The 14,565-nt window shown below is 34.5% G+C and overlaps 1 protein-coding gene across 1 annotated transcript; it reads right to left on the bottom strand.

Moving 5' to 3' along the window:
- Positions 1–3,360: 3,360 nt before the first annotated feature.
- LOC113047495 (tyrosine-protein phosphatase non-receptor type substrate 1-like) lies at positions 3,361–6,666 on the bottom strand. Its single transcript, XM_026208884.1, has 3 exons — positions 6,429–6,666; positions 5,756–6,061; positions 3,361–4,918 (listed from the first exon to the last, which is right to left on the bottom strand). Exons 1-3 carry the CDS (start codon positions 6,496–6,498, stop codon positions 4,539–4,541), a joined length of 756 nt encoding a protein of 251 aa, XP_026064669.1. The 5' UTR covers positions 6,499–6,666; the 3' UTR covers positions 3,361–4,538.
- Between the last annotated feature and the right edge of the window lie 7,899 nt (positions 6,667–14,565).

Here is a 14,565-nt window from a genome sequence, read left to right as displayed (position 1 = left end):
TGCGAGCAGGAAGCATTGTTAACCTGAGTTCACCATGGCAACAGTGAGTTTTGGTGGCAGAAGCTCAGGTGCGTGTGACTGTATCATACTGGGCTTTGAGAACAATCGATGAAACTCACTGCTGAGCAGCTAAACCTCTAACCTACTGACAAAACAGACAATAGTCAATTTGAAATGCCAGTTTTCACAATTTACGTATCTTTTATTAATACGAAATATCTAACTGTTCTTCATTCTTTATAACCTTGAGAGCAAACGATTCTGTCAAAATGTCAAAGATACAATTCTTGCATTTTGTCTTGTTTCACTGGCACTTTTTATTTAATTGTATTTGTTTGAAGCAACTGCGTAGTTTAGTGTCCCCTACAGTCAAGTGAGCGAAAGTCATAATTTCAGTGGATAACGATACACATGCTTTTGTTGCACGCGTAACATTTCTCACCCGCTTCATAAATCTAAACACAAACCTGTCAAAGATGAAGCATGGGAAATAAACGGAAGCTGTTTGTCTCATTAGAAGTCCGTGTAGGATCCGACTGATTTTGAGACTGATATTTCAAGGTAAAATGTGTACTTGCAGTTACTCTGACCATCTTCTTCTTGATATTAATCTACTCTCCGTAACATAAGCTCCGGCTCTGATGAAATGAAATCTATCCTTAATGCTACAGTGAAGATGGATCGCATAGAAACCTGTGAGTGCTGCTTCTGTCTGCTTTATCGAGCTACATTACATATTAACATGCACTGTAGCAATAGAAAGATCATTACAGTTAATGGATAATGGGGTTTTTGGATCAATATGGTCTCATTCAATTGTGTAGAAAAGAGATGTCTGTGGTAGCAGCAGCTTTAAAAAGCCTTCTCTACAGACATACAGTCATTTAATCATTCACTCAACTGAAAAAAAAAAAAAAAAGTATTTCATGAAAGCAATACCAATGTGTTGCTCAGAGAGGAATTATTTTCATTGATGCAACAACTTGCAATGTCTTAATGTAAGTTCCTTAATATTAATATAGTTTAGTGGTTTTAACAAGCCACCAGTATAAGGTAACACATTTACCAGTAGAGACCAGAGACCATTACAGTTTCCTTAAAAACCAGTACAATACCCATTATAACCAATGAAGCCACTACAAATTCTGTTATGGTTACAAACACTTTTAATAATTTTTTTTTTTTTCCCAGCAGGGAATTCATTTCAAAGGTTGTTGAAATTGTGTAAAATGACAAGAACAGACAATTCTGAATTAAGCTGGTTTCTGTCTCTGGTAAGTGTTTAGCACAAGAGTGTTAAATCCAGAACCAAAGCAGAAGTGGCAAACATTAGCCAGATTTGGCCCAGATTTGTTGCTAAGCAAAAGAGTTCAATCATGTTATATGCAAGCATGTGCAATATCCAGCACATTAGGTTTTATTTCACCTTTCAGACTGATTAAAATATACAGAAATAAATACTTTTATCAGTTTAGGGAGGTGAACACCTTTCTCATGTTTTTGTTTTTGACATCAAAATGCAGAAGATTAATAATGAGTTAGGTACTGTCTTGGTCCATGACTTTGTTGTCCATGTAAAATCTGAATCCTCGAGTAAAACCAGTAGAGTGAGTGATAGTGTGAGTATGACATCTAGTGACTACAATGAGAAAGGCATGAAAGTTTTGAGGAGGGAATATTTTATATATATTTGTATAAATGGACCATTGAAAATCACAAAAAGACTAGAATAAACAGATTTAGCTAGTGCACATGCATAAACAGTGTTTTTATTTATATACTTGTCTATCTATCAGGTAAAATAATAATAATAATAATAATAATAATAATAATAATAATAATAATAATAATAATAATAATTCGTTTTGATTGGAACAAAAGGATAAACATAATAATTGTATTAGCAGCAGCAATTTTTATGGGACAAATCTTTACTGCACACAGTCAACTCAGTCACTCAGTCAAAAAAAAAAAAAAAAAAAAAAAAAAATCTATCTAAGCAGCATATACAGCATAACTAAGAACTGATGATTGAAATATAAATTTTTTTCTTAAAAGTAACAAAAGATGGGAAACATTTCTCATTTTCATTTATCGATGTATTAAAATACCTGAAACTTTAAAAAATTTATACAACCATATATATATATATATATATATATATTAGGGGTGTAACGGTTCACAAAATTCACGGTTCGGTTCGATACGATACACTGATGTCACGGTTCGGTTCGGTTCGATACGTTTTAGATACAGCAAAATGTAAAAACATCTCAACTTTTCAGAATGCCGCAAGCGCACCGCGGGTCATGTGACAAGAACTAACCAATCAGCTTCATCCTTTCCCGTAACAACGTTGAAAACTCAGCCAAGATGAAGGAACAGCTGATCATAGTTGTATATGGATTGCAATTTTGAAATAAATTTAGTAGCAGAGCTACTGCAAGCGATTTTTAGAGCTGCAAATCCATTTATCCTTCGCTGAAATTTCCGCGTCTCATGGAGAGAGCACGTCATTGTTGCTTAGCAAAGACAGACGCCTCATGAGCGCTTCTGCCCGAGCGCTTTGGAAAGGAGGAGAAAGACGCGCTTAGCGTTTTCCACGCGTTTTTAGGCGCGATATGTGAACGGCCCCTAAGGCGCTCGCTCACTGAGCACGCGCTGAAGGCTCGTTGCAAAATGTCTAATGCATTTAACAGACCAGAAATATAAGATCCTAAAATAACCAACAGGTCTGGTGTGGGTGGACTTTGGATTCCCTGTAAGCTATAATACCGGTGTCTAAATGCTGCAGGGATAGTTTGTTGCGTGCTTGTTTCTCATTTTTTTCGTCTTTTCCCAGATACTGACACAATAAGGTGATGTCAGCGTAAATGAGTTGACATGTTTCAAGTATTCCCGCTGGTGTTTTTTTTTTTTTTTTTTTGTATTCCCGCTGGTGTACCCTGTCATGTTGCAGATGCGACATACCGTTGTTTTTTTATCCACCACTCTCTTGCCATCACCATTATAGCTTAAAGGGAATCCAAAGTGCACCCAAACACCAGACCTGTTGGTTACTGGAGGATCTTCTTTTTTCTAGTCTGTTAAACACATTGGCCATTTTGCAACGAGCCTTCAGCGCGTACTGAGTGAGCGAGCGCCTGACTGAGTCATAACATAACATAAACATAAGTTGGTGTTTTTTTCTTCTTCGGGAATGTCAGGGGCGTTGCCTGTTACGTCGTTTGGGTTATTGGGCTACCTTGTTGAACGCATATCATTATATTTCTCTTTTTTTTTTTTTTTTTTTTTTAATATAATTAATTACTCCAACGAACCGTTCGGTATACATAATGCGTACCGCGTACCGAACCGAAAGCGTCGTACCGAACGGTTCAATACGAATACGCGTATCGTTACACCCCTAATATATATATATATATATATATATATATGCTACCATACCATATATACAACCATCTAGACATTAGAAACAATAAAATGACAAAAAACAAAATGACTTTAAACAAATAGACTTGAACAAAAATTTTTACGAAAATGCAAAATATAAAAATAGAAACATATTCAAATTATTTTATAAAAACTATAACTGTATCTAAATGACACTAAAATGGCCAGGCTTTTTCACCATTTTTACTGTATATTCAGTGTAGTCTTTCAGTTCATTGGAAGTCATACATTATTTAGTGTAAAGAATGGGGATATATATATTTTCAAAGTGCTGTTTGAGATAGTTTGGGTTTTCATATGAACCCAATAAATCAAGCCATGACTTGAAGATGAGGGTCAAATATCACTTGACTGCCATATCATGTGTCCATGTCTTCAGGGATTCACTACTCTTTCATTACATCCAGACCTACCACACGTCCGGCAAAAAGGTCTACCACTATATTGAATAGATGATCAGTTTGTCTGGCAAATTCTATTTATGAAACTCCAGATATTTGGTTTTGTTGTCAGGTCTCGTGAAAGTGGGGTTAATATTTGTGCTGGGCAATGATATTTTGGATTTTAAAAAATCATGATTAATTGCATGATTGTCTGCAATTGATTGCATTGTTATTCACAAAACTAACAATGCATTCAAAAGTAGTAGATTGTGCACTTTTTTCATTTAAAAGTACTGCTATGAAAAGGGCCTATCGAATATTTTCAATTCAAAACGGTGAATTTCATCACAGGTTCAGTAGTTTGCATCACTAGATAGTCTGTTACTGTCATTCGCCAAACATTTCTTTCGTAACACAGTTTTCAGAAAGTTCAGCCTCCACTGTGCTGAGCAAGCGCTTCTCTGCTGTCTTCATGTGTTATCGGAAACTTCCTATTTCCTATTTATGAAGTCGTGATTATGAGCTCGTTGCATCATTTTCTGTTTGTGAAGGCTGTTGCTGTGACCCATGATTTGTCTTTATGTGTATTCAGTGGCAGTGAGCAGCAGATTTTCATAATAATAAAATAACTATTATCGGCATTAATCACTTTAAAGCAATAATAACACATTAACTTGCCCAGCCCTAGTTGTTATTTAAAGATTATAATGACAAACAGGCTCTCGATGAAAACATCAGGCTGAGAAAGATAAGAGCCCATGATAAACAAAGTTCTGTGCTGATCCCGCTAACAGGACTGGACTTAGCTTGATCTTCCACTTCAATCTCTTGATCACTGTATCGTCCGTGTTTGAGTGACCACAGTGAGCAGTTATATCTCTTATGTTTGTCCTGGGTGTTGAGGACACTTGTGATGTTGAACGTTCCATCAGAGTTCTCCAGGCTGGTGGTTGTAGAGTTGGAAGTCAGGTTCTTGTCATAATGATACCAGTTTATCATGGCCTTTGGGTACACACCATTGAAGCTACACTGCACTTGTCCAGGTACAGCCATCTGATTGGAGAATTCTCCAGGGCATTGTCCTGCGTAAATAGAGTCACAAACACAATGGTGTAAGAGTGAATGAGGTGACGCTCAAGATCTGTGTCCAGATATATACATATATGAAATATGCAATTCACACAAACAATGACTTGAATGCATGATTTTAGATATTTGCACGATAATGTGACTATATTTGTGGGGTCAGGATGGTGTAACCAAATTTTGTAATAAACAATTATTGAAAGATTATTATAGAAAAAAAATCTCAGAAAATGCTGAAAATGTTAGAAAAGAAAAGTTAGCATTGTTAAAAAATAAGTAAAATAAGTGATTGGTGAGCATTTATTTTGATGATGATGATAGTGGAATCCATTGCTTTCGTCATGCAACACAAAAATAATATTGTGTTTTTCTTGGACACTTGATTGCATATTATCACATGTATTATTTTGTTTCAACTTGATAGTTGTGCATACACTATGAAACTTCTAAATAACACAGTATATTTAAGGTTTACATTTAGTCACATAGCAGACACTTTTTATCCCTTTATACAAAGGAGGACAATGGAAGCAATCAAAAACAACAACAAAAAAAGCAATGATAGTGCTAAAACAAGTCTCAGCTAGCTTAAACAAAACACGTAGCAAGGGCTTTTAAATAATACAATAAATAAAAAGAAAATAGATTGAATAGAAAAAGAACAGAGCAAGCTAGAGTTAGAGGTATTTTTTATATAATACAAAGCAATTAACTATGCTACGTAAGTAGTCAACACACATACAACAAAGTTTATTCATTTATTAATGAATTTATTAATTGCAACATGCTTCATGCCTACAGTTTTGGACTGCTAAATGGGTGGATGTACTGACCTATAGACACGTCGATTTTTTCTTTTGCATGTCCGGAGTCTGTCCTTATACAGCAAAAGTACGTGCCCATGTTTGCTGGTGTGAGATTTGAGATGGTTAAAGTCAGTGTTTCCTCTGTGTAGTTGCACTCGAATCCTGGAGGGTTGTTTTTGGATTCTGGATCACATTCGAAATCTCTCTCCTCTTGTTTCTTCCAGAACACTTTAACATTATTCAGTGGCATTGATGAGCTGACACTGCATTGTAAGACAGTCCTCTCGTTGCAATTCAATGTCTGGTGGACTAAAGGAAGCATCTTTACTTCACCTGCATGCACCAAAAAGCAATATTAGCACATGTTGATTCATTTCTATGCATACTGTATTAAAAAGATAATTTCATTCAATCCAAATTAGCTTTACAGATCAGAAAAGGTTTCAATTCAGATTTTCATATAATGAACTATGAACAATTGTTGCATGTTATGAACCCATGTTAAGAAATGTGCTGTAAAAAAATGTAATCAGTGAACGGATGTTTCTTTTTTTGCTGTGCAAATGACAAGCAATGGGATACAAAATCGAAATCCTTTCTCAACTCCAAAACATCATTTTGAGGGTTAAATGTAGAGAAAATCCAAGGCATTCAAGACTTTACAAAGTAAAAATGCAAAACTGTTAGTAACATTACTTACCTTTGCTATAGTCCAATGTCAAGAGAAGAATTAAAAATGGCATTAGGACAAACATCTTCACTCTTAGCATAGAGCTGGAAGCTGTTAGATGTGCGCTGTTTTGAAGAGGAAAGAGATGTGAAAGTGAAGAAGAAAGTGCTCTCAGTCTCTGACTATGAAAAGGGGAATTTTCTCCATGCTGACAGCATGTAGGTGCTTGCCCTAATGGCAGGAACTAATCCTATGGTAGGATTAGTTCCTCCCTCTTTTCTATCCTCAAGCACTAAATTATGTCAGGCTCTCTTTGGCTTAATGGGGGTTTCAAGATTTCGAAAGTACCTATGGTTTCCTTATCAAGAGATTCTTTCAAACATTGAACATTGAACACACCTTCTTTCATTTCCTTATATCTGGAATGTTCCTTCCTTTATAATAATGTGGTTTTTACGTTGCGAAAGGCAAAAGTAAAGTTCCCGGGAAATGTATTGGGATCCCTCTTGTGTAATAAGTTGAGAAACTCAAAAGGGTCCAAGAACTCTTGGAACTCTTCCATAAATTTGTCTTGGCTTTTGAGTTTACATGTTTTCACTATAACTGTAGCAGATGTTTTAAGTCTGCATGTACACTGGAATGGTAACAGTTTAGATTAGGGGACACATATTCACTATTAACTAACAGTTTTCCCTTACAAACTGAACCAAGTTTTCTGTTTAATGACAGTAAGTAAGTTAGCTGTTATGTTCAGGAACTGGATAGGGGTAAGGGATCTAGAATATGGTCATGCATTAATATATGCTTTATAACTACTAATAAACAGCCAGTATTCTAGTAAAATGCCTTCTACCAAGCAGCTAGTTAACAGTGAATAGTGTTCCCTAAAGTGCTGCACATATTTCAGACGGACAGGGGTGCTGTATTGGCATGCTGGGGCAATGTAGGACATAATGATGAGGAGTGGCTGAAGAGCCGTGATACAATATTTAGACATTCAGTGGTTCATTTCAGGTCTTCGTGAAATTCCCACAGAGCTGGAGCATGTATCAATATGACTGTATAAAGTGGTGTTTACGTAACGGGGAATGATATCATGATATATTTTCTTGCTTTTTTGCTTCATAGAGGCAAAGCACATTAATCATCAATCGTGTAACTGATCTCTCAGAGTGAGAAGCACCTAGAAAGATTCAGGATAAATGGGGGATTATGCTTGTGCTCATATTACAGAGGCTTACTCATATATATATTAGCAATCATCAACTAAATATTAACACAGGACTGAAAACTGATGACAATACTGAGGAGATATTCGCAGTAGTGGACTCGAACACTTTGACCTATTCAGGTATTTTGGAGACATCTGTGATGAAATGCACTTTCATCCCATGCATAGAATGCTTCTAAATACATTTTTCACTCTAAGATGTCTTTAATCTATCTTTTATTCTGTATGACATGCAACATGTGAAGTAAGAGAGCTCACACACCTGTCTAAACGTAATCCTGGGTTATTTTGCTCCGTGCTGTTGAGTCTGCTTGGTGTCCTTTCTGTCTGGTTTGTTTTTATGTTGAAGCTCCTTTTTGATGCTCTTGGCTCTGTCCAAAATGTCTGAATGTCTGAATCCAGTGTTTTCACTTTCACTTTTTTAACATTCACATATAGCATTAATGAATCCCTTGCTGCCCATGAAAACCTACACTCATGGGAAAACATTAGTGGGTTAAGTTTGACAGTATAATCTTAGTAAAAAAAAAGGCAAAGTCATACAGTACGTATATCCCAGACCCATGGACTGCAACTATATGTGCTCACTAGTGCAGGCATGAGCGGGCGTTTTCAATTCATCTTGAGGTGAAATCACTGAGAGGGAAACAGCTAGACAATCAAAAAGATTGAGAAATATAAACATGCAAACATGAAAATGAATAAGTGAACGGAACAAAGAGTCAAGTATGGGTGAAGAATGGAGAAATGACGCAAATAAAGTTATTTTGTGTAACCCCTGGCAGGTCTTATCATCCTCCCCCAGAAGCAGAACTGTGAGAACATTTGTTAAGCTGAGATTTGTGAGGTTAATGGTTTGTGTGGAGTAAGAATGTATAGAAACTGAGTTCCATGAGGTGGCTTCTCTAAAGCAAACACTGATCTCTATGAGGGTGACATCATTTTAACCAGTAAAACACCACTGAATGCTCTGCAATTCTCAGTAATTCTCTAATGTACAATCGTCATATAATTAGTCACTTAATTATCTCATTAACTTTAACTCTTTGAGGACTTTGTACTTGGCTAGAAACTTTCTTGTGGCTTGAAATGAATGACTTGAAAGAAATCAGCTGGCAGAATTCATGGATGGAATAAACATATGACAGGACTTTTTCTTTCGGACCCGTGGATTATCCACCGCAGATAACTAATATTAATAATGCTTAATGTATAATTAATTCTAAAGTGAAGATCATTGTAACCCAGTAGTAATGACTCTTGTCATCTAGAAGCAGTTACTAATTATTTGGATCGGTATTCTAAAGTGAAAAGTATGATAACTGCTAAGAAATGACTGAAGTCATTATAAGCATTTGAGGTTTTATTTGTATTTGTAATGGTAAAATGATGACTCAGTTTTTACTACATCCCTTTTAATAAATTTACTAGATATTTGGAAAACTATTCTAGAGTTAAAAGCATGATGACTCCCTAGGAATGACTCAAGTGTTACCAAATCCAGGAAAATAAATCACAACCTTACAAAAAAACACTTACAAAAAGCTTACTTGTGAAATAAGTAAAAAAAAAATAATAATAATAAAAAAAAAAGGGTTAGGGTGAGGGTCTATTTCATCTCTTATTAACAAGACTATTAAACATCTCTGATTAGCAAATTAGTAAGTAATAAGTATCAGCAAGTAGATTAACTAGTCAATAACTACTGTTTTTTCACTAGTTCTCAAAGGACTACTAAGAACTACTAAGTACAGATTCAAATTTAATGTGAATAATGCACCATTTTGAATTCTAAAGTAAAGATGATGGTAACCCGCTAGCAATGATTTAAGTATTATCTAATCACTCAGAAACATTTGTTAATTATTTGAAATATGCTCTAAAGTAAAAAAAAAATAAAAAATAAAAAAAAGACTGAGGTCATTTGGCATGATTTTTCCCCCAAACCAGTTACGCAATGGTAAAACCAATTCTAACCCTAACCCTATGTCTCATTAACCCTAACCCTAATCCTAACTAGTTATTAAAGCATTGACATACTGTATTGAAGTGTTACTCAATTATTCCTTTGTAGTTCCGCAACAGTATTCTAAAGTATTACCTCATTATAGTGATTTACTTCATAATACTTCATATTCATATTTGAAAATGACACTCATGAACCAGTAGATGCCACTGTTGCTCTTTTTATATCCTGAAGTGCAAAAAGTGCAAAGACCCACAGTAGGATAAAATAAGAAAAAGAGCTTGAATTTTTATGTTATTAATACGTAATTAAGTTGTACATATATACATGCACATTAATATGTATGCTTCTTCCCAGATCATTTTTAATCATTAAAGTGATATCTTTCAAAACAGACTAAATTTGTTTGACGGATTTTACAAATGAAGCGCTTCATAGCCAGTAACTGTTGTCAGTTTGACAACTGATTTATGATCCAAACATCCCCTAAGCTTTCTTTCAGAGTGCTTCTAGGGACCTTCTAGGCAGGGAAAATCCCTGGATGATGGCAGGATTTCTGATACAGATATCAATTTCTTCTCACTCATTACCATTCCCTTTGGTATTCTGACCATCAAATAGAGTGAACTGACATCACAGGATTGTTGCTTTTCATGATTCATCACTTGCTATTTACATTTTCTTTAAAAAATGGCCAAGTCTTGCTGAATTTGGCCTAAAACCAGCTTTAAATGGACCTCCTTTAGCAGGAGGCTATGCCATCAATCTGTATTTGACGGTTGTTTCCACCCACATATTTTAAACTTAATGAGACTGGCATGTTTGTTAAACAGCCAGGATTATCATTAAATCATTCATCATTAAATCATTAAATAACTGTTGTGTGTCTAATAGTAATACCAATAACTGTTAGTAATTAACAAACAAGCAGATAATTTCCCTTGGGTATAAGGTATAGCGGCCCACATCTTCTAATAGAAGCTTGAAAACACATGGCATAATGATATAAACCTTCGTGATTTGTGCTTAACAACAATCACACAAAGCTATTATATGAATACAGAAGACATGGACAATAGTTCAGTTGTGTCTTGACAAGCAATAGTCATAAAAACAGCAGCTTAGATATTCTTCAAAATATCTCATATTGTGTTTTCACAGAAGAAAGAACATTTGGGTAATAATGAGAGTGAGTAATAATATGGTTTTCTTTATATATATATATATATATATATATATATATATATATATATATATATATATATATATATATATATATATATATATATATATATGAAAGCTAACCACTGGGGGTTTCTTAAAACTCACATGACTTATTTAGACTTCTTGTAGCGCACTGTGATCTGGGAAACAGTAGATTGTCAGTAATGAATAGTTGTTTTAGGAAACTGTGTTGTTGAAATAAAGCACCAGCCCATTTTAGTACTGGATCAGTGAGCGTGACAGAAGCTTGCGAATTAACCATTCTCAGAAAGTTATCTTGAGATCTAAGTAGAGACACTCTTGCTCATTAAATGGTCATTTATCGCTTATTTTGATAAAATGCTTCCAGCTACATCTCTTTGTTTTTCTCTTATCTTGCTCTCTGCCCCTTTCCATTAGTAATGTATAACATATTCATAAGAGATTTTTTGAGTCTCTTTCTCTCTTCTCCGACATATTTCACAAATTCTATACAACATATCTTCTGGGTTCATGTTTCTAATGGCTACTTATGGCCATTCTGGGAAATTCAAAGTAGTTTACTAATACTTTCATATGAATGTTCATACATTTATAAATATGATTTGGCTTCAGATTTTTTTCATCGTTTTTATTTTATTTGTGCTTGTTTGAGACTGTTTAGTGTTCTATTACTTATGTACTGGGTATATTATGTGTGTGTGTGTGTGTGTGTGTATACAGTATATATATATATATATATATATATATATATATATATATATATATATATATATATATATATATATATATATATATATATATATATATATAAAAGTATACACACACACAATGGTGAACTTCAGTATTGAACTTTTCTGATAGTGTTGGCACATTATGCATCAAATATATATGGTAAATTATGCCAGGCATGTTTTATATATATATATATATATATATGTATATATATATATATATATATATATATATATATATATATATATATATATATATTAACCCTAATCTAGTTTAGTCCAGATTGGATGAAGACTGCAGGTTGCCTGGTCAGAGCAACAATGTCTATAGTATTTATTTATTCATAAAAAAAACTTTTGTAATGTTCTGTTTAGAAGTGGACTTCTGATACTGATTAATGTAAATGCCATTTTTTTATCCATTTCAAAGTATATTGGGAGCTAGTGTACATAATGGTCTTAATGTTTTGCTTCTTTTCCCAACCACTGTAGCCTACAAAATAAATAACAGCAAAACCAAAAAAAAAAAAAAAAAAAAAAAAAGAATAAAAATAAATAAAAAGAAAATATATATATATATATGTTTTTAGGGGCATGAAAACATCAACAATTCTGTTTTTTATTGAATACACCTGAGATGTTCAATACATGTGTATGGAAAAATGCAAGGTTTTTATTTATTCATTTTTTCTTCATTTTTTCTAGCTTTCTGAAAGAGGAATAAAATGTATTGCGAACCAGGAGGACAGTGTCCCTTGTGTTACACTGAATTCAAACACATGGCAGAGACAATAATATCTAGACATTCTATGGTAAGTGCCAGTAAAAAGCAATGACACTAATCCTTTTTGGAGATTCACAGATGTCTATGAACTGTAACTGTGAGGAAAATAGCTGCATTAAGCTTCTGTTTCACAGAAACAACATGACACAGGTTAAAAAAAACACCTCCTTAAAGAGTATCAGTGAAATTTCAAACAAATAAAGAAACAAACAACCAAATAAACAAATAAATAAATAATAAGAACAAGCCCATAATAAACTTGAATCCAAACAAGTTATCTTGGTAATAAGCCATATATCAAAAGTTTGTGACCTGCCTATTATATAAACTCTATAATCTGGAGCTAATCTTAAACAACAAACCAAAAAAAGGTTAAAAGTGTTGCATATAATAACCGGATATGTCAACCCTTCATGAGCACACTCTGCCAAACAACCTTCCAAACAAAACATCACGACTCTGTTGATTGCTGGTTTAGTCAAAATCGAGTGTTTTGTTGCTGTAATATTACTTTGGTCAATAATTGCAGATACCTGCCACTGGAGATGCTAAAATATGGGTATGATTACAACAGTATCAGTCATCACAATTCTGAGAATGAGTTCTGTTCTGTACGAAACTCCCATATGTGGTACTGTATCACATACAGACGGAATTTTTCACAATGTAACCTCAGGTTGAACAGTTTTATCGAAATTCATGGGACCTCTATGTCAGATCCAAACTTACCATAATTCTGTGCATACCAAAATTTGACACTAGTAGCTCTTTGGATTTTTGTTAAAAATGGAAGATGGCTACTAAAGTAGACAGAGGAAAGAGTTAGGACTCAGCTCTATACAGGCAAAACTTGAAGTTTCATACATATTTAAATACCTTAACTCTTTCTCCCCATCTTCCTTATCATCTGCTTATGAATTTGCTTGGTTCTGCGGCTCATGAATGCATAAACTGACCTTGCCTCTATAATTGTTATTGTTCTTTTGCGCATATGGGTCAGTTCTGAACCATGACCAGTTCAAACTTAAATCGCTTGAGGGTACATTTAGCATTTTTGTTGGCACTCATGGCTCCCATGCTGGAAACACTGGTTTGAATCCTGCTCAGAGCAAGTGAGGTGGGTAGAACGGGAAGAGTTACATTGGTGCCATGGCCAGCGAGTAAGAACTGTGTGGGTAGACCTCACTTCCCTGATCTCAAGAGGTGCACTATAGCCTGGCATGTCTTTTGTGGCCTTGTTAGTGCACTCACCTCACCTGCCAGAAAATTTGGTTTGAATAACACTTGAAGCAAGTGAAGAGGTTACATTGGTGCAATGACTCGTGTGAGAGTTAGGTTTAGGGGATGAGTGTAACGGAGGCCATCTAGTAAAATTGTGTGGTTAAACCTACACTTACTTTCCTGATCTCAAGAGACACGCTAATGTTTTAGTCCTCTTGTTAGCATGCCAGCCTCAGAGCAGTTTTCATATTTCAGAAAGAGGGGTTTCATCAAAGCATTAGCTAAACAGAACGTTTGAGACGTGAGGAAGTGAGGTGCTGCAACAATGTAAAATATGTTAAAAGTTTTTTTTTTGGATAGATAAAGCATGAAAACCTTTTGTAGTATACACCCCAAAAACTAAATCAAGACTTCCAAAAAGGTCATAATTGAACCCCTTTAATCAATCTGAATAAACCAATCTGATTTTAGATTCTAAAACGTTGTAATTTATTTAACATATTCGTTTACATGTGCAGGACATGTATTCTGAACCAAACTTCAGCCCATGCCGTTTTCAGATCTAGAGAAAGCCACTGTGCTAATGTTACCTAAGCATAATTGCTAATTTTGCCTTGATGACATATCTAAATAGGAAGATGATATATCGGTAGAAATTTATAGTGAATACAGTATATAGTAAATATTAATTCTCATTCACTTGGTTTGACGTAAATTACCAAATTTGTAAGCCATAGAACACCAGACATGGACGTTTTCTGAATGAGAAAAAAGGTCAGATTCAGCTGTTATTTGTTGATTTACTAATTGATTTTTCAAATGATCTAGGGTCTATCTGATTTGGATATCAAGTTGGATAAATTTACATGTAAAATGTTGAAACCATTTTGGTTTTGTTACCCTTAATATACCTACAAATAGCACAGTATAACATGAGATAAAAATAAAAATCCCATGGTTTTTAAGTGATATCCCACCAGGAATAGTTCAAATGACTTACAGAATAAATGTCCCTCCACTATAATGAA

The sequence above is a fragment of the Carassius auratus genome, chromosome 28 (assembly GCF_003368295.1).
Source record: "Carassius auratus strain Wakin chromosome 28, ASM336829v1, whole genome shotgun sequence".
In the NCBI taxonomy this organism is placed as follows: domain Eukaryota; kingdom Metazoa; phylum Chordata; class Actinopteri; order Cypriniformes; family Cyprinidae; genus Carassius; species Carassius auratus.
Note: the sequence above shows the minus strand (reverse complement) of the source record. Positions and strands in the feature narration are given on the sequence as shown.

Bases quoted from the DNA above. Each gene is read 5' to 3' on its own strand.
- LOC113047495 (XM_026208884.1), bottom strand. From the start codon at position 6,498: ATGCTAAGAGTGAAGATGTTTGTCCTAATGCCATTTTTAATTCTTCTC. The intron at 6,062-6,428 runs GTAAGTAATGTT...TGGTGCATGCAG, and splicing joins GACATTGGACTATAGCAAAG to GTGAAGTAAAGATGCTTCCT. The intron at 4,919-5,755 runs GTCAGTACATCC...CTATTTACGCAG, and splicing joins AAAAATCGACGTGTCTATAG to GACAATGCCCTGGAGAATTC.